Source organism: Aethalodelphis obliquidens, unplaced genomic scaffold (assembly GCF_003676395.1).
Source record: "Aethalodelphis obliquidens isolate GAN/ISIS:26980383/991018 unplaced genomic scaffold, ASM367639v1 scaffold8, whole genome shotgun sequence".
In the NCBI taxonomy this organism is placed as follows: domain Eukaryota; kingdom Metazoa; phylum Chordata; class Mammalia; order Artiodactyla; family Delphinidae; genus Aethalodelphis; species Aethalodelphis obliquidens.
The window spans coordinates 23,117,285-23,144,528 of NW_020837952.1; the positions used below are offsets into that span (position 1 = coordinate 23,117,285).

Sequence of the window (27,244 nt, forward strand, 5' to 3'; positions counted from 1 at the left end):
ATTTCAGTTATTGTATTTTTGAGCTCCAGAATTTGTTTGGTTTCATTGTATAATTTCTCTTTATTGATATTCTGATTTTGTCTATATAACTTTTTCTTGATTTCCTTTAGTTCTTTGTCCCTGTTTCCTTTAACTCTTTGAACATACTTAAGATAATTGTTTTAAAGTCTTTGGTAAGTCTGGTATCTGGACTTTATCGGGAATGGTTTCTGTCAACTTACATTGTTCCTTTTAATGGGTTCGTATTTCCCTGTTTCTATGTATGCTTTTTAATTCTTTGTTGAAAACTACACATCTAAATATTATAAGGTGGTAACTCTGGAAATCATATTTTCCACTTTCTCCAGGGTGTGCTGCTTTCTGTATTGTTGAAGGCTATTGTACTCCATCTGTTCAGTGAATTTCCCAAACTGTATTTGCAAAGACTTTTCTCCTTGTTGTGCATGGTCACTGAAGCCTGTGTTCCTCAGCTTGTGTTTAGCTAGTATTTTGACATAGATTTCCTTGAACACCAGTAGCTAAACAAACAAGACACAAAAACAAAAAAACCCGCAAAACCCAAACTCTCCTAGTCTTAGCAGACAGGCTCTGTGTACGGGCACTCCTTCAACATTTCAAGCCTAGAAATTAGCTTAAGGTGAAAGGTAAGGGTTTTTGCAGGTCATCTCTGAGCATAAGCATCTTGCCTTGGGCATTTTCATGGCTTTCTAGATTCTCCTGTATACATGGGGCTTTTCAATGCCCTAGTTTCCCAAAGAATCTCTCCCTAGCTTTTTCTCCTGGGCCTTACATGGCCTATTGTGTGTTTTATTAGTAATCTTTTGCCCCAGGTATCTGCAGGTTGTTAGTTTGGCTTGTACTATTTTCAAGCAATGCCTGCAGCCTTTCTGGCTCAGCTCTGAGTTAGAAAAAAAAAAAGATGCATGCCCTGCATAAATCCTTCAGGTAGCCCCCAGACAGGTTACAAAAGACATACACAGCCCTGCACGCAACTTTCTGGAGGGGTCAACCCCAGTGCACCCCCCCTTATGGAGAGGTCGGATCCTGGCACTTCCCACTTCTGGAGAGGTCATTGGGGCTGAAGCCAGGCAGGACTTTGGGGGTACTCAGAAGCCTTCTGATGGAGCTCTGCATTTGAAGCCTGGATGCAGGAATTTTCAGAAGAGCATGGTGCTGTGCACGATGGCTGTTTGGCTTGAAAGACAGACCCCTGAGTCACAAAGGACACTATGATGCCGCCCATAGATTTCCCCATATGCTGCACTGACACTTGGCACAGTGTCCTTCTTTACAGAGAGGAGAGTTCAGAGGATTCTTCTCTTGCTGCCATCACTGAGATGTTATAAGCCACTGCTTTCAAGTAGACCGAAGCTGGAGGCGACTTCAAGATGGTGAAGGAGTAAGACGTGGAGATCACCTTCCTCCCCACAAATACATCAAAACTACATCTACATGTGGAACAACTCCTACAGAAAACCTACGGAACGCTGGCAGAAGACCTCAGACTTCCCAAAAGATGCCCTCAAGCGACCTACATGCAGAGGCGGGGCCAAATCCAATGCTGAACCCCAGGAGCTGTGCAAACAAAGAAGAGAAATGGAAATTTCTCCCAGCAGCCTCAGGAGCAATGGATTAAATCTCCACAATCAACTTGATGTACCCAGCATCTGTGGAATACCTAAATAGACAACGAATCAACCCAAAATTGAGGTGGTAGACTTTGGGAGCAACTGTAGATTTGGGGTTAGCTTTCTGCATCTAATTTGTTTCTGGTTTTATGTTTATCTTAGTTTAGTGTTTAGAGCTTATAATCGTTGGTAGATTTGTTTACTGATTTGGTTGCTCTCTTCTGTGTTTTATTTTCTTATATATATATATTTTTTCCTTTTTCTCTTTTTGTGAGTGTGTATATGTATGCTTCTTTGTGTGATATTGTCTGTATAGCTTTCCTTTGCCATTTGTCCTAGGGTTCTGACCGTCCATTATTTTCTATTTGTTTGTTTGTTTTTTAGTTTTCAGCACTTGTTATCATTGGAGGATTTGTTTTTTGGTTTGGTTGCTCTCTTCTTTCTTTCTCTCTCTTTTTTAAATTACTTTTAAATATTTAATAATTTTTTTCTATTTTAATAACCTTATTTTAATTAATTAATTAATTTATTTATTTATCTCCCTTTTCTTCTGAGCCGTGGGGCTGATAGGGTCTTGGTGCTCTGGCCAGGTGTCAGGGCTGAGCCTCTGAGGTGGGAGAGCTGAGTGCAGGACATTGGTCCCCCAGAGACCTCCCTGCCCCACATAATATCAAGTGGTGAAAACTCTCCCAGAGATATCCATATCAACGCTAAGACCCAGCTCCACTCAACAACCAGCAAGGTACAGTGCTGGACAGGCTATACCAAACAACTAGCAAGATGGGAACACAAACACATGCATTAGTAGAGAGGCTGCCTAAAATTGTAAGTTCACAGACACCCTAAACCACACCACCGGATGTGGTCCTGCCCACCAGAAAGACAAGATCCAGCCTCATCCACCAGAACACAGGCACCAGTTCCCTCCACCAGGAAGCCACCACAACCCACTGAACCAACCTTACATACTGGGAGCAGACCCCAAAAACAACGGGACTATGAATCTGCAACCTGCAAAATGGAGACCCCAAACACAGTAAATTAAGCAAACTGAAAAGACAGAGGAACACACAGTACATGAAGAAGCAAGGTAAAAACCCACCAAACCAAACAACTGAAGAGGAAATGGGCAGTCTACCTGAAAAAGAATTCACAGTAATGATAGTAAAGATCATCCAAAATCTTGGAAATAGAATGGAGAAAATAAAAGAATGTTTAACAAGGACCTAGACGAACTAAAGAGCAAATAAACAATGATGAATAACACAATAAACGAAATTAAAAACTCTCTAGAAGGAATCAATAGCAGAATAACTGAGGCAGAAGAATGCATAAGTGACCAGGAACATAAAATAGTGGAAATAACTACCACAGAGCAGAATAAAGAATGAAAAGAATTGAGGACAATCTCAGAGACCTCTGGGACAACATTAAACGCACCAACATTCGAACTATAGGGGTCCCAGAAGAAGAGAAAAAAAAGGGACTGAGAAAATATTTGAAGAAATTGTAGTTGAAAACTTCCCTAATATGGGTAAGGAAACAATCATTCAAGTCCAGAAAGCACAGAGAGTCCCATACAGGATAAATGCAAGGAGAAACAGGCCAAGACACCTAATAATCAAACTATCAAAAATTAAATACAAAGAAAAACTATTGAAAGCAGCAAGGGAAAAGCAACAAATAACAAACAAGGGTATCCCCATAAGATTAACAGCTGATTTCTCAGCAGAAACTCTACAAGCCAGAAGGGAGTGGCAGGACATGTTTAAAGTGATGAAAGGGAAAAACTTAACAACCAAGATTACTTTACCCAGCAAGTATCTCATTCAGATTTGACGGAGAAATTAAAAGCTTTACAGACAAGCAAAAGCTAAGAAAACTCAGCACCACCAAACCAGCTCTATAACGAATGCTAAAGGAACTTCTCTAGGCAGGAAACACAAGAGAAGGAAAAGACTTACAGTAACAGACCCAAAACAATAAAGAAAATGGTAATAGGAACATACATATATCGATAACTACATTAAATGTAAGTGCATTAAATGCTCCCCCCAAAAGACATAGATGGGACGAATGGATAAAAAAACAAGACTCATATATATGCTGTCTACAAGAGACCCACTTCAGACCTAGGGACACATACAGACTGAAAATGAGGGGACGGAAAAAGATATTCCATGCAAATGGAAAGCAAAAGAAAGCTGGAGTAGCAATTCTCATATCAGGCAAAACATACTTTAAAATAAAGACTATTATAACAGACAAAGAAGGACACTACATAATAATCAACAGATCAATCCAAGAAGAAGATATAACAACTGTAAATATTTATGCACCCAACATAGGAGCACCTCAATACATTAGGCAAATACTAACAGCCATAAAAGGGGAAATCGACAGTAACATAATCATAGTAGGGGACTTTAACACCCCACTTTCACCAATGGACAGATCATCCAAAATGAAAATCAATAAGGACACATAAGCTTTAAATGATACATTAAACAAGATGGACTTAATTGATATTTATAGGACATTCCATCCAAAAACAGCAGATTACACTTTCCTCTCAAGTGCTCATGGAACATTCTCCAGCATAGATCATATCTTGGGTCACAAATCAAGCCTTGGTAAACTTAAGAAAATTGAAATCGTATCAAGTATCTTTTCCTACCACAACACTATGACACTAGATATCAATTACAGGAAAACATCCGTAGAAAATACAAGGATATTCAGGCTAAACAATACACTACTAAATAATCAAGAGATCACTGAAGAAATCAAAAAATACCTAGAAACAAATGACAATAAAAACACGATGACCCAAAACCTATAGGATGCAGAAAAGCAGTTCTAGAGGGAAGTTTATAGCAACACAACCCTACCTCAAAAAACAAGAAACATCTCAAATAAACAACCTAACCTTACACATAAAGCCATTAGAGAAAGAAGAACAAAAAAACCCCAAAGTTAGCCAAAGGAAAGAAATCATACAGATCGGATCACAAATAAATGAAAAAGAAATGAAGGAAATGATAGCAAAGATCAATAAAACTAAAAGCTGGTTCTTTGAGAAGATAAACAAAATGGATAAACCATTAGCCAGAGACATCAAGAAAAAAAGGGAGAAGACTCAAATCAATAGAATTAGGAAAGAAAAAGGAGAAGTAACAACTGACATTGCAGAAATACAAAGGATCCTGAGAGATTACTAGAAGCAACTCTATGCCAATAAAATGGACAACCTGGAAGAAATGGACAAATTCTTAAGCATGCACAACCATCCAAGATTGAACCAGGAAGAAGCAGAAAATATAAACAGACCAATCATAAGCACTGAAATTGAAAATGTGATTAAAAATCTTCCAACAAACAAAAGCCCAGGACCAGATGGCTTCACAGGCCAATTCTATCAAACATTTAGAGAAGAGCTAACACGTATCCTTCTCAAATTCTTCCAAAATATAACAGAGGGAGGAATACTTGCAAACTCATTCTATGAGGCCACCATCACCCTGATACCAAAACCAGACAACGATGCCAGAAAAAAAGAAAACTACAGGCCAATATCACTGATGAACATAGATGCAAAAATCCTCAACAAAACACTAGTAAAAAGAATCCAACAGCACATTATAAGGGTCATACAACATGATCAAGTGGGGTTTATCCCAGGAATGCAAGGATTCTTCAATATATGCAAATCAATCAATGTGATACACCACATTAACAAATTGAAGGAGAAAAACCATATGATCATCTCAATAGATGCAGAAAAAGCTTTCAACAAAATTCAACACCCATTTATGATAAAAACCCTCCAGAAAGTAGGAATAGAGGGAACTTACCTCAACATAATAAAGGCCATATATGACAAACCCACAGCCAACATTGTCCTCAATGGTGAAAAACTGAAACCATTTCATCTAAGATCAGGAACAAGACAAGGAAGTCCACTCTCACCACTATCATTCAACATAGTTTTGCAAGTTTTAGCCACAGCAATCAGAGAAGAAAAAGAAATAAAAGGAATCCAAACAGGAAAAGAAGAAGTAAAACTGTCAGTGTTTGCAGATGACATGATACTATACACAGAGAATCCTAAAGCTGCTACCAGAAAACTACTAGAGCTAATCAATGAATTTGGTAAAGTAGCGGGATATAAAATTAATGCCGAGAAATCTCTTGGATTCCTATACACTAATGATGAAAAATCTGAAAGAAATTAAGGAAACACTCCCATTTACCATTGCAACAAAAAGAATAAAATACCTAGGAATAAACCTACCTAAGGAGACAAAAGACTTGTATGCAGAAACTATAAGACACTGATGAAAGAAATTAAAGATGATACAAACAGATGGAGAGATATACCTTGTTCTTGGATTGGAAGAATCAACATTGTGAAAATGACTATACTACCCAAAGCAATCTACAGATTCAAGGCAACCCCTATCAAACTACCAATGGCATTTTTCACAGAACTAGAACAAAAAAATTCACAATTTGTATGGAAACACAAAAGACCCTGAATAGCCAAAGCAATCTTGAGAAAGAAAAACGCAGCTGGAGGAATCAGGCTCCCTGACTTCAGACCATACTACAAAGCTACAGTAATCAAGACAATATGGTACTGGCACAAAACCAGAAATACAGATCAATGGAACAGGATAGAAAGCCCAGAGATAAACCCAAGCACATATGGTCACCTTATCTTTGATAAACGAGGCAAGAGTACATAATGGAGAAAAGACAGCCTCTTCAATAAGTGGTGCTGGGAAACTGGACAGCTACATGTAAAAGAATGAAATTAGAACACTCCCTAACACCATACACAAAAATAAACTCAAAATGGATTAAAGACCTAAACGTAAGGTAAGACACTATAAAACTCTAGTGGAAAACATAAGCAGAACACTCCATGACATAAATCACAGCAAGATCCTTTTTGACCCACCTCCTAGAGAAATGGAAATAAAAACAAAAATAAACAAATGGGACCTAATGAAACTTAAAAGCTTTTGTACAGCAAAGGAAACCATAAACAAGACAAACAGACAACCCTTAAAATGGGAGAAAATATTTACAAACAAAGCAACTGACAAAGGATTAATCTCCAAAATATACAAGCAGCTCATGCAGCTCAATATCAAAAAAAACAAACAACCCAATCCAAAAATGGGCAGAAGACCTAAACAGACATTTCTCCAAAGAAGATATACAGATTGCCAACAAACACATGAAAAGATGCTCAACATCACTAATCATTAGAGAAATGCAAATCAAAACTACAATGAGGTATCACCTCACACTGGTCAGAATGGTCATCATCAAAAAATCTACAAACAATAAATGCTGGAGAGGGTGTGGAGAAAAGGGAACCCTCTTGCACTGTTGGTGGGAATGTAAATTGATACAGCCACTATGGAGAACAATATGGAGGTTCCTTAAAAAACTAAAAATAGAACTACCATACAACCCAGCAATCCCACTACTGGGCATATACCCTGAGAAAACCATACTTCAAAAAGAGTCATGTACCACAATGTTCACTGAAGCTCTATTTACAATAGGCAGGACATGGAAGCAACCTAAATATCCACCAACAGATGAATGGATAAAGAAGATGTGGTACATATATACAATGGAATATTACTCAGCCATAAAAAGAAACGAAATTGAGTTATTTGTAGCGGGGTGGATGGACCTAAAGACTGTCACACAGAGTGAAGTAAGTCAGAAAGAGAAAAACAAATACCGTATGCTAACACACCTATATGGAATATAAAAAAAAAAAAGTTTCTGAAGAACCTAGGGGCAGGACGGGAATAAAAACGCAGATATACAGAACAGACTTGAGGACACGGGTAGGGGGAAGGGTAAGCTGGGATGAAGTGAGAGAGTGGCATGGACTTATATATACTATCAAATGTAAAATAGATAGCTAATGGGAAGCAGCTGCATAGCACAGGGAGATCAGCTCGGTGTTTTGTGTCCACCTGGAAGGGTGGGAAAGGGAGGGTGGGAGGGAGACACAAGAGGGAGGAGATATGGGGATGTATGTATATGTATAGCTGATTCACTGTTATATAGCAGAAACTAACACACCATTGTAAAGCAATTATACTCCAACAAAGATGTTAAAAAAAAAAAAAAGACATACACAACAATTTGTTAACAAGGTCTACTGTACTTCCTGTGGAACCAGGGCTCACACTGGGAACGTGGGGACCCTTCAAGACTGCCACTGCACCAGGGAGGCATTAGGACAAGAGCAAGTAAAAAATGCCATGAAGCCTTCTCGCTGCTCTGAAGTCACCTGATTCTTGATTCAGCTCTCACTTAGTTGCTGCAAACCTCTGACTGTTTTCCAGAGTTCAGGCAAATTTGGTTATGACAGTTTCTGCTTGATTTTTTATGTTTCTTTGGGGGCAAAATAGCTTGGAGCTGCCTACTGTATCATTTTTCTGACCTGAAATTTTAAATTGTGGAGCCAAATTTTAAAGGTTGGTAACCAAAGATATTACGAATTTTAAAAATTTATATGCAGAGCAGGATCTAGTTACTTTTTTATTACATACCATTGGAGTGCGATGTTTCACTTTGGTCTGGATAACACCATCTTTTTCGTACTGTATCATATCGTTAAGTGGATCCCATGGTCGAGTACTACATAAATGAGAAAAGACCACTTGTTTAATGACTAGGCAAAACGCTCAGAAACTTTTTAAAAAACTTTCTACTCTACGATTAGATTTTCATTGGTAATTATAAACTTAGCTGTAAGATTAAGATATGTCATATCTAATATTCTGATCCTCAGCTTATTTTATAGGCTAACTACTATCATGGAGTCAAATTTATAATGAATGGAACATCAAGGGTAAAATCTCACACATACTGTTTAATTTAAAAACTATTCATACTAACAATAAAAAAAACCTAGCAGGCTTCCCTGGTGGCGCAGTGGTTGAGAATCCGCCTGCCAATGCAGGGGACACAGGTTTGAGCCCTGGTCTGGGAAGATCCCACGTGCCGCGGAGCAACTGGGCCCGTAAGCCACAACTACTGAGCCTGCGCGTCTGGGGCCTGTGCTCTGCAACGAGAGGTCGCGATAGTGAGAGGCCCGCGCACCGCGATGAAGAGTGGCCCCTGCTTGCCACAACTAGAGAAAGCCCTCGCACAGAAACGAAGACCTAACACAGCAAAAATAAATAAATAAATAAATTTAAAAAGAATAACAACCCAAGCCAAGCTGTAGGATGTTATTAAAAAAAAAAACAAAACTAGAAATGAAGGCAAAAAACTATGAGATACTGTTTGTAATATAATTTTTAATTACTTACTCTGCAAACCTGTAATGCCATTCTCCTGTGAGTGAGTCAAGGTCAAATAACTTGCAAGTCCACTCTTGATTTTTTGTTTTCCGATCTCTGGCAGCTTGTCTTTGAGCTTCTTCTAAAACACACTTTTCTTGAGTAGCTTCTGTTTGGTCTTTGGCATTTATGGCTCGAGTTACCCGCTGCCAGAGTCTAATACATGTGCAAAAATAATATTGAAAAGAACAACAGAAAATCAAATCTGCATGGAATAGGCTTGACTCCCCTTGAGAGAAAATGATGCCCATGTGGGTTTTTGGCTTTGAGAAGGCTTATGCTCGGATGCTTAGAAACAAGTCAAGATATAAAAAGTGATGCCTTGAATAGAGTGAGACAGTGGAGACCAATTTTTTTTCTTGGCCAGAGAAATTTATTACATGGGTTCTTAAACATATGGAAGTGAATGGTGCTGATCCACATGGTAGAAATGTAATGAAGGCTCAAGAATCTACATTTTAAACAAGCTCCCTAGATGATTCTTGTACATACTGTTTAGGATCCACTGGCCTCAAAGATCCAGAAGTATATTGCCATGTTTCTCAACCTTGGGTGGAGGATTTGTCAGGGAATTAAAAAGAATCAGAATCTCCGGGAGTGGGCCCAAGTATTGCTTTTTTTTTTTTTTTTAATGTTTCCCAGGTGGTTTTAATGTGCAGCCAGTGTTGAGAACCATTGATTTAGCAGAAAAAAATACTGAGGCAAAAATCTTTTCCCCTACTAAAGTTTAGTGTTTTACTAGATACTTAAAATATATCTGTATTCTACCCATCTGGGAAGATAGCATGTCGGGCTCAAAGAATAAAGGCTAGGGAATCAGATAGACTTGGGTTTTATCCTAGATCTGCCACTTCTTGGCTGGTGAACTTAAAGTTACTTATCTTGTCTAAGACTCATTTTCCTCATCTTTAAAATACATTAAATTATACCCACATCTCAAAAATTGTCGTATGCCTTCGCAAAGTTTCACTCTGGATGGAGAGCATCACGTGGTTATAGCTGAAACAGAATTTTCAGAACTGGTGCATACGTAACCTTCCATCTTTGAAAACCTCAATTTTGAGCATAGAAGGAAAGTGCACGTAGACTTGAATCCTCAGGAGAAGAGAATGATATGCCTGTGCAAACATGTAGTGAGAACTAAACTGCATAATGTGTATAAAGTACCTAGTAGAGTGTCTTTTACACAGCTACCCCCTTCTCCTACCACAAGGAAAGAAATAGAAGAATACGATTGGGCAGTATGTATACAATATTTTTGGTGTAAAAGTATAGGAGATCCAGGAAGAATTTCATGATTTAAGAACATAAATTATGGCCTTAATTAGTCCCCAAATAATATAAGTCCTCTAGAAGCCTGCACATCCAGTGGCGTGATTTTTGTATTTTAGAAAATAAAACAGAAGTAGATTTTGTACCACTTCGCCTAAAGTTCTACATGCCTAACCCAGGTTAGAAAACAGCTGCCAGATAAAAACCAAGAATCATTAGTCCCATCATTTTATGCAAACAAAAAAGTTCTTGTTCTTCTTCTTCTCTCTCTCTCTTTTTTTTTTAAATAAGCCCTGGAGCAGATAAGAAGAGAAAGGAAAAAATAGGAAGTTTAGTTTAGAGCTGCAGAAGAGCAGCATGATTTGTGTTATAATTATTTGACATTCACATACACCAAAACAAAATCTTGTCAAATCCCACAAATGTTGAACTATTTTGCTGAATTAAAAACAGAAAAGTGACCATACTGTTGAGGGATTACAAAAAATACTCTTTGATTTTCATGAAGTGAGCTGAAAAGTGGTATACTTACTTCTCTGATTCAAAATCTCCTTGCTCTTCAAATTTTACAGTGTGCCTTATTAATCTCCACTGCTTAATGTCTGGTGTTGGATTCCAGAAAACCTCTGAATTATCAGTCTTTTTGTCAGTAATAAAAACTTCACTATCCTATATTTAAAGAAATTAAAAATTAATGTAGAGAATTATCTTTATTTAAAAGGGAATTCTGTAGTTTAGTAATATAATAATAATTTCTTCCTGACAATCCCACAGTGACATTTTTAAAACAAATATAACTAGCACTTTTCTAAAAGCCCCAAATCTCTTGTCATTCTTATAAAAACATTAAGATTAAATACCTAATACTTTTCATTTAAAAACTTGGTTGAATGCAGAGGAAGTTTGTGAGATTTCAGAAGTTTCACTTAATAAACAAATTTTAGACAATTACATGCAAAAAGCCTCAACAACTGTCTCTAAATTGTCAAAGTAGAGCATAGTGTTTGCTATAGCTACAATGAGATGCTGTAGACCATCTACGTATTCAATATATGTAGAAAAACTTAAGAGCCTTTCTTAGCATTAAAAATCTTTGCACAATCTTATAAATTTCATTTGTTAAAAAACAGTTTTATCTTTTTTTCCAAATGATATTCAGATAGAAGTAAATTTTAAAAATAACAGAGCATTGTAGCCTCTTAGTTGAGTCTCTAGGTCCATCTTCATTTTCTCATCATACTTCTCATCATTTTCTGATTATAATGCAGAAAAAAGCATATACCGGTGTTTACAGTGAGAGTGCATTTGGCAGTAGCATGATATGATCCTTTTTATTAATATAATAAGCTCCTCTTAACAAAATTATGTAAATATGAATTTAGGTCAGCAGAGAAGTAAATAAAAGCCATTGCTCTCAAAAAACACTGTATCTTTTCCATGGTCCTCAAAAGAAAATATAACCCTAATTGGAAATGCCTCTCCTGGTGAGAGGCAGTATACAGTTGTGTGTAAAAGCACGGCATTGGAGCCAGAGTGCTTGGGGGGAGATCTTACTTCACTACTTCGAACAAATTATTTAAACTCTCTGTGCCTCAGTGTCCTCCTCTGTAAAATGGGGACAATAATAATACTCATCTCATAGGGTATTATACTAAATATTAAATGAGTTAATATGAGCAACATTTTAAAACAATGCAGTACATAGTATGTGATATGTAAGTGTTAGCTACTTTTACTGATTTAAAGTTTTGGAAAGACCAAATATTACATTAAACTAAATACTGTTGATACAAAGCAATACCAAAATATTTGTTAAATTGAAACTGATGTTGAATAGTGATGCTTTTAGAAATGGGATAAGTGAACTTATAAAATTTGATTTTTAATTTTTTTCCCACAGAATAGAATTCTTTTTGTAAAGCTACAGTATAAAAATACTTACCCAATGTCCTTCCAAAGTAGCTAGGACTTCTTTTCCCAATTTTAGTTTCCCTGATATTTGATTAACACAGTCACTACTACCTAGAAATGGCTTTTAAAAGAAAAAATGTTGAAGAAACATTTTACTTTTAACTTATATTTACATACAATGTAGACCAAAAAAACCCCAAAAAGTAACTGTATAGTTACAGTGCTGTTAAAGGCACAAATGGTGAAATGCTGACTCAAATTTTAGTCAGAAATGTTCAATAAAAAGAAATTTAAATTTGTTGCTGTGGAAAAAATAGATAAAAACAGACTATGTGAAGCCCAAACAAACATATTACGAAAGATCACACTGAAATAACTGGTGTCCTGTGCTCTCTCTTGATTCAAGACTGCACTCTATCAAGTTGCACTATTTTAAGCAGTAACAACTCAGTAAACATAAGGGACTTAACTCATCTATTGAATAGCAACTCCTCCTTTAAAAACAAAACAATAAAACAATATCCAATCAAAAAAAAACTTCTGAAAATTAAATTAGAAGAAATATATTTTGAGTTACTTTATCGCCTTACTGATGTTTCTCCTCACTGACAAAATTTTGATGCTCCAATCTAATCTTTAAAGGTGTCATAAATTACTTAAGACCTCTTCACTCATGATTTTCAAATATCATTATCACCATACAAGCAAAAAATCTAAGAAGAAAAAAAAAATCAAAGGGCATTGAATCAAATAATACTTAAAGAGATCCTTTTTATTAGAGCAAAGTTGCTGATTACCTGGATATCAACATAGGAGCAATTTAGTCATAAGTATTAAATAATTCATAGAAATATTTTTATCTAAACGTAATGTACTATCCCACACCAACAATGACACTGTGAAAAGGTTAAATTTCCCTTTTACGCTGAGGCAGACAGAATTTTCCAAAGATGGCCTCAATTATAGCTACTCTTCCTCCTTCAGCCCACATGTTCTTCCTCAATAAGATCCTGTCACCCTCTCACTGAGAAGTGGGGTCTGCATCCCTCCCCTTTGAATTTAGGTGGGTTTGTAATTCTTCAACTGGTAGAGAATGGTGGAAATGATGTAATTTGATTTCTGAGTCTAGGTCATGGACAGCAATGCAGCTTCTGCCTTCCTCACAGGACACTTGTCCTTGGAACCCTGAGCTGCCAAGTAAGAAGTCTGACTACCTTAAAGTTCCCATGATGTGAGGAAGACAAACCACATGAAAAAGTCATGTTTACAGGTGCTCAGATCTGCAGTCCTAGTCTTTCAGTCATCCCAACATGTGATGACTTACATGTCATCAGACATGTAAGTGATGAGCCTGCAGATGTTACCAGGCCCCAACTGTTGAGTCTCTCATAGCCTGAAAGTCTTCCTAACTGTTGCCTCAGCCATTATGTAGCAGAGATAAGCCATCCCCAATATGCCCTGTCCAAATTCCTGGCCCACAGGTCTCCTAAGGAACAGAACATAGCTGTTTCTAAGCTCGTGAGTTTTAAGAGTAAAGTGTTAGGTGGAAATAGTAAATAATAAAACTGTTAGTGTACACAGCATAGCTCAAGCTGATACATGCTTTTCTTGGGAGGGTACATACTTTTTGGTATTCTATAAAGCAATGTTTCAATTTACTAAGAAATTTCCATTCATCCTCTTCTTAAATCTCTTATTATAGTGCCAACAGTTTTATTAATTAAAATTAAAAACAACAAATCATGGCTTTCTGTTGATTTGGATCTTCCAAGGCTGCCCTTTCATGAATTCTATGCTCTTATATTTAGTTTTTAATTAGAAACTAAATTTTGCTTTGTTCAATATACATCGTATAGCTCTTCTTTAATTAGATGATACCTCCTATCATTCTCTACTAACCTTTAGTTTGAATTCAAGTATTGCACTGTATCCAGTTTTTTGACATGTAATATTGACTGTTCCACCAAGCTCCAGTGTCATTGTGCCATAAAGAATTCCTAAAGAAAAAAAACAATTTTGACAAAAGGTTAAAGAGAAAGAGAGAGAGACTGGCTAATAACAAGTAGAACTTTATAATCTAATCTTCTAAGAGAAATAATTCAAGAGGATTCTGTCCTACTCAATTACAATCTATAATATGCACATAAAGTTGGTTCTGTAGGATTTGAATAGATAACAGTTGATCCACATTATTTCCAGAGTCTATATTTACAAATTTATATTCTCACTAAAATATATTAGTAATCCCAAAATCAATACCCACAGCATTTTTGCAGTCATTCATGGATGTGTGCAGAGTGGTGAAATATTTGTTGTCCAATGTGCACAATGAAGCTGAAGTCAAACAAGGTGAGACTCTTGACTTCTGGCTTCATTACTCATGTAGTAAACAAGTGTCTTTTCTGCAGTATATTTAGTGCCACATTTTTGTGTTTTTTGTTGGTGATTTTACTATTTACAATGGCCCCCAAATAAGTGCTATCTGGTTTTCCTAAGCACAGAAGGTTGTGATGTACTTTATGGAGAAAATATGTATGTTAAAGCTTGGTTCAGGCATGAGTTATAGTGCTGTTGGCTGTTAGTTCAATGCTAATGAATCAAAAGTATATATGTAATATGGTGTCTTTAAAAAGAAACAAAGTTATGCTTTGATTGGTTGATGAAAATGCTGTGACAAGAGGCTCACAGGAACCTAACCATGTGTTTCCTCTAGGAGCAACAGTTTAGTATTCATTAATTCAGTGTCTGTGGTGACTTTATAGGACATAAGTACTACAAATAACAAGAATCAACTGTATAAGTAAGATAAATTTAAAAATCTCTGTATTTTGGTTCTTGACTAAAAACAGTTGGAGAAATTCTGAGTTTGACGAGTTAAACAGGCTGTGTGTGTGTGTGTGTGTGTGTGCGCGTGTGTGTGTGTGTGTGTGTGTGTGTGTGTGTGTATCTGTTCTTGGACTAAACTTTTTTTTTTCCCCAATGTTCATCATTCCCATAGTTTGTATATTTTTACTATGCATACATAGAAACCACATAAGCTCATTTTGCACACAATCATACTATACACATCTTTCTCCGATTTGATTTTTAAACTCAACATTTTAGATAGGATTTAAAACTTTTTCAAATTTTTTAATATAATTTTTAAAGGTTACTCTCCATTTACAGTTATTACAAAATCTTGGCTATATTCCCCGTGTTGTACAGTACATCATTGAGCCTTGAGCCTATCTTACCAATAGTTTGTACCTCCTAGTCCTCCACACCTATAATGCACCCCCCTCCCCAATGGCAACCACTAGTGTGTTCTCTGTATCTGTGAATCTGCTTCTTTTTTTGTTATATTCACTAGTTCATTGTATTTTTTAGATTCCATGTATTGAATATAAGTGATATCATACAGTATTTGTCTTTTTCTGACTTATTTCACTTAGCATAATGCCCTCCAAGTTGGACTCAACTCTTAAGGCAGCCTTTAATATGCAAATGCACAATGTTAATTTTCAAGAGAGGAACAGACTATGCAATGCTTCTCATATTTACTTGGCTATGGAATTCTTATTTTATACAACAATTTGAGACTAGTGATTTGGAGAACACATCTTAGAAAATACACGAAGGTAGAAAATAATCATTTCCTCATTCACAAGGGGTTATGATCTCTCCTTTTTTCCATGCAATAAAAACACTGCTATGAAAAAAGAAATTTTCCCTGTTGCTATTTGGGTATGACATTAGGTATCTCTCTACATGAAATATCATTTTATTTATTCTAAATTATTTAAAATTTAAAAGTATATTTCTCATCAATTCATTTCATGATTTCAGATATTTCACTTCATGTCTATTTCAAGAACCATACATGAAACTCAAAGAATTACCTAGCCTGAGGTCACAAGTTGGCAGTCCTGCACAGTGGATGGGAGTCAACAAGCCTAGAGTTTAGTCTCAGCATTCTTACTAACTAGCTGGTCTGGCTTTAGATAAGATTCTTAACTCTCCTGGTTTTTTCATCTGTGAAATGAGGTCATATTAAATAATTTCTATGTTTTCATGAATCAGTTCCTAAAATAGAGGATAATTACCCTAAAAAGTTATTTTTAAGAAATGGGTTGGAAAGAAGGGTAAAGATAATGACCAAGCTGAGTGTTTAAGATGATGCCATATAGCATAGCAGTGCAGATTGCAGAGCTGTGTGATCTCAGGCAAATTAACCTCTTTCTGCCTTATCCTCCTCGTTCATAAAACAGGGATAATATTACCTACTTCATAGGGCTGCTGGAATGATTAAATGAGTTTATAAATGTAAAGTGCACAGAATAGTTGGGTGCCTGGCCTGTTTTAAATGATAGTTATTATTTAATACTTTTATCTGTATACTAAATAATGGGGAAAAAGCATAATACATTAATTTTTAACAAACTGCCAAACAAGGATGAGAAAAAATTTTAAAGAACTTGTTACAATGAAAAGCAGTGCATTAAAATTTTAAAAAGGGGTGGTGGTGCAAGAAGATAAAAATCACTTTTGAGGATTCGGAAATAGCGGTCAGTTTCATCAAATTTTACAACTCATAGACAAGGCAAATGAAATTCCATTATTATAAATCAGCCTCTTCCAAATAAAGTATGTGTCACAAAAAATCTACTGTGGTGAATTAATTCATCATAGAAATATTCAGCAGATGATAACAGTGATCTCAAGTATCTGTAAACCAAGGACACTTTCAAACAAAAGGCTGACTCCATCAACCTCAAAACATAAATTACAGTCAAATACACTTACTTAAAAAGAAGGTTTAAAAAAAACCTAACTCAAGTATAGAAAATATTTACCTTTACAATGAGCATATGGCATTGTCATTGCATAATCTTCGCCTCTATTCAAGAAAGTTAACCGTGCTTCTCCTTCTAATAGTGCAGATAATGAGTTTCCTGAAATAAATATTGTTTTTTAAGTTTCACAAAAATAATTCAGCCAATTCAAAACAAACAAAACATATTTAGGACACCTACCAGATATCTACAGTGGAATGTCTTAAAAATGTCTCAGTCTCAATGTGTCCAAACATATATTTGTTGTCTTATATCCCAAACATATTCGATCCATGTTCCTATTCTTACAAAATGAGTACTTTTAAAAGGTACTCGTTATATGTTTGTTGTGTTATTTTACATGAGGCTCTTAAAAAAAATCTTAAACATGTAGAACATGCCGTAAAACACTATTTCACTGTATAGCTTAATATGCCCTTTTTTGAATAAAAACATTATTTCTTATCTGTAAGACACATTACTTCGTTAAGTCCCAAGCTTTAAGTACGTATAATTGATATAATAATACTATGGCTAATTTAGAAAAAATTTAAAATATGCATAACCCACCAAAATGCAATTGATGATAAAATTTCATGGTATTTTCTTCTAGCTTTTCATATATATATATATATATATAAATATATATATTTCCCCCATTGAGAGCTTTATTGAAGTATAATTTACATACAGTAAGTGACCCATTTTAATGGTGCACTTTGATAGTCTTAGCAATTGTATCCAGTCACGTAACCTCCACCAGCACAATCCCTGCTCCTTGGCAGTCAATCTTTTCCTCCAGCCCAAGGAAACCACTGGTCTGGTTTCTATCACTATAGTTTGGCCTATTTTAGAATTTTGTATAGATGGCATCATAGAATATGTAGTTTATTGTGTCTGATTTCTTTCACTTAGCAAAATATTTTTCAGACTCATCCATGTTATTGTATCATCATTTCATGCCACTTTAACAATACTGAAAAATCTAATGTATGAACATAGTATATCTCTCCATTTACTTATCTTCTTTAATTTTCCTCAGCAATGCTTTGTAGTTTTCAGTGTACAGGTCTTATATATCTTTCATTAAATTTACTCTTAAATATTTTATTTTTAAGATACTATTGTAATCAGAGTTGTTTTTTAAATTCCATTCTGCAAGTGTACATTTCTAGTATATAGAAATACAATTGATTTTTGTATTTTGATCATGTATCCTACAACCTTACGAAATTCACTCATTAGTTCTAGTAGTATGGTGGTATATTTTAGAGGATTTTCTATATAGATCAGGTATGTATGTGGTTTAACTTCTTCCTTTCTAATCTGTATGCTTGTTCTTTAACTTGCCTACTGCATTGGCTAGGACTTCTAACAGAATTTCATACAGAAGTGGTGAGAGTGAATATGCTTGCCTTGTACCTGACCTTAAGTAAAAATTGTTCTATTTTCAACATAAGAGTATTAAGTTGGCTATTTATTTTTCATAGATACCTTTAATCTAGTCCTAGTTTGTTGAGAGCTTTTATCATGAATGGATATTGAATTTTGTCAAATGCTTTTTCTGAATCTATTAAAATGATATGATTTTCCTTTATTCTATTAATATGAATTACACTGATTGTTTTTCAGGTGATATGCCAACCTTGTATTTGTGAGATAAACCCCACTTGATCATGATATATTATCTTTTAAATATATTGATCATGACATATATCATTTTTAGATATCCAATTATGTGTGTGTATTACCGTTTATATATATATTGATTTGTTACTAATTTGTTAAGGATTTTTGCAGGTATATTCAAGAAAGATGTTGATCTACAGTTTTCTGATAATGTCTGGTTTGGGGATAATGTCTGGCCTCATAAAATAGCTGAAAAGTGTTTCCTCCTCTTCTATCTTCTGTAAGAAGCTGTACAGAATTGGCATTATTTCTTCCTTAAATATTTACAAGAATTCAAAATATCTGGGCCTGGACCATAACTTTTTTATAATTCTTTTTTAAATTAATTATTTTTGGCTGCATTAGGTCTTCTTTGTTGTGTGTGGGCTTTCTCTAGTTGCAGTGAGCGGGGGCTACCCTTTGTTGCAGTGCGCTGGCTTCTCACTGCGGTGGCTTCTCTTGTTGCAGAGCACGGGCTCTAGGCGCGCGGGCTTCAGTAGTTGTGGCTCGCGGGCTCTAGAGCACAGGCTCAGTAGTTGTGGTGCACGGGCTTAGTTGCTCCACGGCATGTGGGATCTTCCCAGACCAGGGCCCGAACCCGTGTCCCCTGCATTTGCAGGTGGATTCTTAACCACTGTGCCACCAGGGAAGCCCTGGACTATATCTTTGAAGGAAGATTTAAAATTACTAATTCAATTTCTTCCACTGATTTAAGGCTATTATAATTTTACATTTCTTCTTGGGTCGGTTTTGGTAATTTGTGTTTTTTAAGGGATTTGCCTGTTTCATCCAAGCTGTCAAATTTATTGTCATAAAATTATCCATAATATTTCCTTATCATCTTTTCAGTGTCTGTAGGATCCGTAGTGATTCTGCTCATTTTATTCCTGATTTGTATTCTTTATTTTGATCAGTCTAAAAGCAACTCTTGGGTTCCCTGATTTTCTCAATTGTCTGTCCACTTTCTACACTGATGTCTGCTCATTATTATTTCCTTTCTTCTACCTACCTGAAATTTGATTAGCTTTTTCTAACTTCATAGGGTAAAAAGTTAGATCACTGATTTGGTTCTTTCTTTTTTTCTAATTTAAAGTTATAAATCTCTCTCTAATCACCCCTTTTGCTGTATCCTACAAATTTTGATATGCTGTATTTTCATATCATCTAGTCTTAAATATTTTCTAATTTCTCTTGTGATTTCTTCTTTGGCCCATGAATTATTTAGAAGTGTGTTATTTAATTTCTAAATATTTGGAGTTTACCTCGATATCTTGTCATTTATTTCTAATTCTATTTCATAAAGGTTGCAGAACATATTCTGTATGATTTCCATCTTTTGAAATTTATGGAGAGTTGTTTTATGGTCAAATATGTGATCTATACCAGTGAAAAACCATAGGTGTACTTGAACACAATGTGTATTCTGTAACTGTTGCCTGTAATGTTCTAGAAATATCAATTAAGGTAAGGTGTTGATAGTGTTTTTCAGGTCTATATGTCTTTGCTTATATTTCATCTAGTTGTCTTATCATCTGCTGAGGAGACAGTGTTAATCTAAATATGATTTTGGAATTGCCTATTTCTCCCCCTAATTGTTTTTGCTTCATGTATTTTGAGGTTCTATGATTTGATATACATTTGTGATTATTATGCTTTCCTGACGTACTAAACCTTTTATCATTATGAAATACTCCTTTTTTATCTCTTTAAAACTTTTTGTCTTAAAAGTTTATTAATATAGCCACTCAATCATACTTGAACTTAATGTTCACATAGTTTAGCTTTTAATTTTTTCTATCCATATACTTTCAACCTATTTGTGTCTTTACACTTAAAGTGGATCTATCCTTGCTGTTTTATTCAATCTGACAATCTGTCTTTAAATTGGATTATTTTGACCATTAACACTGATATAATTACGATGGGTTTTTTATCTGCCATGTTACTGTGTATTTTCTATTGTTCCTCTCTGATTTTTATGCCTTGATCAAGTTTTCCTGCTACTTTAAAAAATAATTTGAATTTTTTTTTAGAATTTCATTTCAATAATCTTATTGGCTTTTTACTTATGCTTGTCATTATTGTGTGGATGTGTGTATGCTCATGTGCACACGCACATGCTCTAAAATAGCGTTTCTCAACAGTGGCGCTACTGCTATTTTGGGCTGGATAATTCTTTGTTGTGGTGGGTTGTCCTGTGCATTGTAGGATATTTAGCAGCATCCCTGGCCTCAAACTACTGGATATACCAACTGGAAAACCAAAATATCTCTGGCTATTGCCAAATGTCTCCTGGGCCCCAAAGTTGAGGACCAGTGCTTTAGGGATTACAAATATTTATCTTTAAAATTTCACACGCCACTTACAATTAAATTAACCACTTTTATAAAATGTAGAAACTTTGCAATCTGTATGTCCACTCTCCTTTAAGCCTTTATGCTATAGTTATATCTGCATATGCTATAAAATTCACAAGGCAATGTTAACATTCTTTGTTTTGAACAGTAATATATATTATAAACAAATTGAGAAGAAAAAGTAAGAAAAAATGTCTTTTGGATTTACTAGATACTTATCATTTCTTACAATCTTCTGTCCATTCTGAGGATCTGGGTTTTTATCTAGTATCATTTACCTTTAGCTTGAAGAACTTTATTTAGCTTTTCTTGTAGTATGACTCTTCTGGCAACAAATTCTTTTAGTTTTATTTTATCTGAAAATGACTTTATTCTTGAAGAATATTTTCTTTCAACACTATAGAGATGTTCCATTTCCCTGAGTTCTTCACAGATTCTAATAAGAAGTTGGCCATTACAGAATCATTATTTCCCTGAATGTATTATACTGCTTTTCTCTTTTTGTTTTCAAGATTTGTCTTTGATCTTTGGCTTTAAATAGTTTGAGTACATTGTGTCTTGGCTTAGCCATCTTTTTTGTTTTTTTTCCCTAACCACTAGACTGTCAGGAAATTCCCTGTATTGCCTTCTCTAGGACATTGATGGATTCCCACTCCACCAGTTTTCTAGAACTCGAAGTTAAAGAAGTGGGAGTTGGGAACTTCTCTGGTGGTCCAGTGGTTAAGACTGCACTTCCACTACAGGGGGCATGGGCTCGATCCCTGGTTGGGGAACCAAGATCCCGCATGCATTGGTTTAGCCATCTTAATGTTTATTCTGCTTGGTATGCTTTGAGCATCTTGAATGTGTAAATTTATACCTTTCGTTATATTTGGAAAACTTTTGCATCAACTCATTTTTTTTAACATCGTTATTGGAGTATAATTGCTTTACAATGGTGTGTCAGTGCCTGCTTTATAACAAAGTGAATCAGCTATACATATACATATATCCCCATATCTCCTCCCTGTTGCATCTCCTTCCCACCCTCCCTATCCCACCCCTCTAGGTGGTCAAAAAGTATCGAGCTGATCTCCCTGTGCTATGCGGCTGCTTCCCACTAGCTATCTATTTTACGTTTGGTAGTGTATATATGTCCATGCCACTCTCTCACTTCGTCCCAGCTTACCCTTCCCCCTCCCTGTGTCCTCAAGTCCATTCTCTACATCTGCGTCTTTATTCCTGTTCTGCCCCTAGTTTCTTCAGAACCAATTTTTTTTTTTTTTTTAGATTCCATATATATGTGTTAGCATGTGGTATTTGTTTTTCTCTTTCTGACTTACTTCACTCTGTATGACATACTCTAGGTCCATCCACCTCATTACAAATAACTCAGTTTCGTTTCTTTTTATGGTTGAGTAATATTCCATTGTATATATGTGCCACATCTTCTATATCCATTCATCTGTCGATGGACACTTAGGTTGCTTCCATGTACTGGCTATTGTGAATAGAGCTGCAGTGAACATTGTGATACATGACTCTTTTTGAATTATGGTTTTCTCAGGGTATATGCCCAATAGTGGGATTGCTGGGTTGTACGGTAGTTCTATTTTTAGTTTTTTAAGGAACCACCATACTGTTCTCCATAGTGGTTGTATCAATTTACATTCCCACCAACAGTGCAAGAGGGTTCCCTTTCTCCACACCCTCTCTAGCATTTATTGTTTGTAGATTTTTTGATGAAGGCCATTCTGACTGGTGTGAGGTGATACCTCATTGTAGTTTTGATTTGCATTTCTCTAATGATTAGTGATGTTAAGCATCATCAATTCATTATTTTCCTGTTCCATTTTCTCTCCCCTTCTGGGACTCCAGTAACACGTCTGTTAGACCACGTGATATTATATAACAGATATCTGAGGCTCTGTTCATTTTTTAATATAATTTTTCTCTGTGCTTTCCATATTGGATTTCTATTTATCTATTTACAAGCTCACTTATTTTCTTCTCTATCATCTCCACTCTGCTGTAAAGTTCACTCTATGAATTTTTAATTTAAAATACTGAATTTTTCAGTTCTAGAATTTCTATTTAATTTTTGAAATATATCTATTTCTACTTTTCTTCTAAGCTGTACAATTTTTTCATTCACTGTGACCATATTTTCTTTTACTTATTTAAGGGCACTTATTTTAGCCACTTAAAAATCCTTGTGTGCTACTTCCAACAGTATATCCTGGGGTTTGTCTCAGTTGATTTTCTTTTCCTTTGAGAATATGTTCCATTTTCCTGGGTCTTTAAGTTAGGTAATTTTGTATTCGATTCTGGACATTATAAATGTTGAGTTGTAGAGACTCTGAATTCTATTATTTTTCTCCAATGAAAGTTGTTCTTTTGTCTTAGCATGCAATTATTCGATTGGACTCAAATTACGAACTTTGGTTTTTTTTTTGGGTGGCAGTTTTGTTCTGGATTTAGCCAGAGAGGTAGGCAGAGAGAATTCAGGATCCCCTCTCTGGCTCTTTTACTTTTCAGGTTCCTGTTCTCTGTCCAGTGGCCACAGTTTCTCCAAATTTAGTGTTTGGTTCCCCAGGTCAGAAAGGCTGCAATGTTTCCACCAGTTTACCCTGCTAACTGTACCTGACCTGAGGCTGAAAGTCACGGAAACGAGGATTCATTCTGTATAATTTCTGTTGTATGACTGTGGACTTTCCACTAAATTGGCCTGCAATTGCTCTCTTGAATGTTTTCACGTATTAATAGCTGCTTTCTGTATTAGGGCCAGATGTCCAGAGGAGAAGGACTGGTCTAGTAGAACCTTATTCAGACACTGTTGTTCACATACATTCTTAACACATTTCTCTCTTAAAATCATTTCTCTCTTATTATATAGTATTCATAACCATACTATATCTTAAAATAACTGAATGTTCTCTTATTTTAAAGGAAATACTTGCTCTTTGTGGGAAAGTTGAAAAATCCAACGATAATTACCCATAATTCCATCATTCAGGTTAATCATGAAATCTTGATATAATTCCTTGCATCTTTTTTTCCTATATATGAATGTATACATGTTTTAAAGCAGAGTTGACTCAGAGCATATATGTACTCTGCTTTTCACTTAACATTATATCATAAGCCATTTCAGATTTTACTGCACATTAGAATTACCTGAGGAGATTGTAAAAATGTATATTCTTGGGTTTCCCTGGTGGCACAGTGGTTAAGAATCTGCCTGCCAATACAGGGGACAGGGGTTCGAGCCCTGGTCTGGGAAGATCCCACATACCGCAGAGCAACTAAGCCCATGCACCACAACTACGGAGCCTGCGCTCTGGAGCCCACGAGCCATAACTACTGAGCCCGTGTGCTGCAACTACTGAAGCCCGTGTGCCCAGAGTCCGTGCTATGCAACAAGAGAGGCCACCACAGTGAGAAGCCCACGCGTCACAACAAAGAGTAGCCCCCGCTCGCCAAACTAGAGAAAAGCCCCGCGTACAGCAACAAAGACCCAATGCAACCAAAAATAAAATAATATAAATAAATTTATATTAAAAAAGAATATACTTGAGCCCAGTGATTTTGATTTGGTAAGTCAAGATTGGGATTCAGGACTCCAAAATTTTAACTGATACTCTGATTATGAAATTGATGGTTTATGCATACCGTTTGAAAAACAAGAGCAGTTCTCCCAAATGATGATAAATTATTCAACCCATAGCAAAGTGACTAAGTACCTATATTTTATCTGCTCTGCAGAATATCAGAAAGCCATTTAAAAATGAATGGTTCTTAGGGCAAAGACTAGTGGTACAAGAAAAAACAGATCCATAGATCCAAGAAGATAGCCCTTGAAATAGAAAATAATGGCATTAAAAAACAGTGATAAATAAACCAAATACTGAGAAAATTTATTGGCTTTTGGGAAGAGAAAGTTATGCTCTTGCTTCACTTCATACACACTATATACAAAGAAATAAATTTCAGGCAAACTAAAGAGCAGTGAAAGCATAAAAATATGAGAACATGTGAGCGAATTATTATATAAGCTGAAGAGAGAAAGGGTTTTCTAATTGTGACACCAAAAGCAAAAACCAGCAAAGGAAAAACTGATAATTTAGTACATCAAAATGTCAAGAGAGGGCTTCCCTGGTGGCGCAGTGGTTGAGAGTCCGCCTGCCGATGCAGGGGACGCGGGTTCGTGCCCCGGTCCGGAAGGATCCCACGTGCCGCGGAGTGGCTGGGCCCGTGGGCCGTGGCCGCTGAGGCTGCGCGTCCGGAGCCTGTGCTCCGCAGCGGGAGAGGCCACAGCGGTGAGAGCCCCGCGTACCGCAAAAAAAAAAAAAATGTCAAGAGACTACTTGTTAAGAGGAATATACTCTACCCAGATGTCATTAAATTTAACTTAATTTAGATTCAAGAAAATGAACTAATTCCTAAAACAATATAAACTATCAAACTCTCCTAGCAAGAAGTTTCTATATGGGCAAGTCAATAACCAAAGAAGAAGTGAGGAAGTTACCAAAAAATTGTCCCTACAAAGTTTGAATTTAGTAAATTCTTTCAAATTATAAAGGAACAGATAGTTCTGATATACACAACTGTATGTACTATAACATAGAAAAAAGAAGGCCAGCTGCTGAAGTAATTGCAGAAAGTGAGCTATGTACCTGGTATTCAATAAAAATTCTACAAGGGTAGAACACATATTCATTACAGTCATTTAAACTATAGTCAGGGTAGGGGCATGGAGGGATGGAGGGTTCAGTGGGGAGGGAATAACCCAAATATACGTAACCTTCAGAAGAAAATGATCACCCTCTGAAACAAGCAAAATATAAAACTAGGCAAAAAAATCAAACCCAAAACCCAAACAAAGCAAGCATCAAGGGATGATTTGTTTGTTTGAATTGTCACAGGTTTTAGATTAAGGTTTCCTACTGTACATATTTATTTTCCCTTGTACTTAAAAAAGTTTTTGTTAGTATGTTACTTGATCCAAGGTTAAATATCATTACTGACTGACCCTGGACTAAGTATTCTAACTGTATTTGGATGCTTTCTCCTCTTTTCAAAGACTAAAACAAAACAAAACATTATGGCCTAAAATGGTTAGCTGTAGTGGGCAATCATTATTCTGTCTTTTGATAAGTGGTACTTGTGGTAAATTTACACGTACGTGATGAACACTTAAATAACATGAGTCATATCTCTATTTATGAATGAGCAAAGAAAAACAACAGAAAAAGAAAGGTCATTACCCGAGTAAAAATGGTAAAATGACATATAAATTCCTGGCTGAAAACAGCCCAAGACATTGTCTGTATAAAAGCTCACCAGGAAATACTACCTTCCAGAAAAGCATATAGATTGAGACATGGGTAAACTCACCATAGAACTTGGACTTAGCCAGGATACTACCACTAAGGCAAAATCCATCTTTTCGGTTACTAACATAAAAGGCAGATATTGGTGGATGATGGGACACCTATTGAATACAGGAAAAATACATTAAAATATAATAATATAAGCATATTATTGTGATATTATCAAAAGTTCAAGTCTTAAAAGCATACTCTAATAATGAATTAAAAGAAACATTTGGTAAGTAGTAAAATTAAATATTGATGATTATAGTAACCAATCTCCAAGATGTATCTGAAGGAAACCCACCTCCTGGTATTCACACCATTAAGGTGAGCTTCTCTTACACTGTACCAAAGTTAGTTTGTGTGGAAGTAATAGTATATCACTTCTGAAATTAGGTTATAATGCAGCATGTACCTTGGTGTGTGTGTGTCTCTCTCTTGAAGATCATTAGCTCTGAAAGGCCAGCTTCCATGTTATGAACAACTCTATGGAGAGGCCCATGTGACAAGGAACTGAGTACTCTTGTCAAAAGCCATGTGATGAGCTTGGAAGCAGAATCCTCCAGCCCAGGTAAGCCTTCAGATGATTGCAAAGCTGGCTGATATCTTGACCTCAACCTCAGGAGAGATCCCGAGCCAGACCACCCAGCTAAACAGTTCTCAGATTCCTGAACATCACTGCATGAGATAATAAATGTTTTTTGTCTTAAGCCATTAAGTTTTGAATTTGTTATACAGCAATGAATAACTAATACAGTGGCTATTCTTCATGTAGATTACTGAATAGACCGTAGGAAACTAACAAAAGCTTTAACAAATATTTTAATAATTAATATTGCAAAATGTATACATCATGTT

General features: G+C 35.9%; 1 protein-coding gene across 5 annotated transcripts in view; it reads right to left on the reverse strand.

Moving 5' to 3' along the window:
- Positions 1 to 27,244, reverse strand: part of OSBPL8 (oxysterol binding protein like 8) — a 191,162-nt gene that overhangs the window by 9,349 nt on the left and 154,569 nt on the right. For all 5 annotated transcript variants that reach the window (XM_027107075.1, XM_027107074.1, XM_027107076.1 and 2 more), the window contains 7 exons: positions 26,409 to 26,505; positions 17,029 to 17,127; positions 14,093 to 14,190; positions 12,225 to 12,314; positions 10,815 to 10,951; positions 8,981 to 9,166; positions 8,216 to 8,303 (listed from right to left, as the gene is read on the reverse strand). In XM_027107075.1, the coding sequence (XP_026962876.1) occupies positions 8,216 to 8,303; positions 8,981 to 9,166; positions 10,815 to 10,951; positions 12,225 to 12,314; positions 14,093 to 14,190; positions 17,029 to 17,127; positions 26,409 to 26,505 (795 nt within the window). The remainder of the gene's footprint in view (positions 1 to 8,215; positions 8,304 to 8,980; positions 9,167 to 10,814; positions 10,952 to 12,224; positions 12,315 to 14,092; positions 14,191 to 17,028; positions 17,128 to 26,408; positions 26,506 to 27,244) is intronic.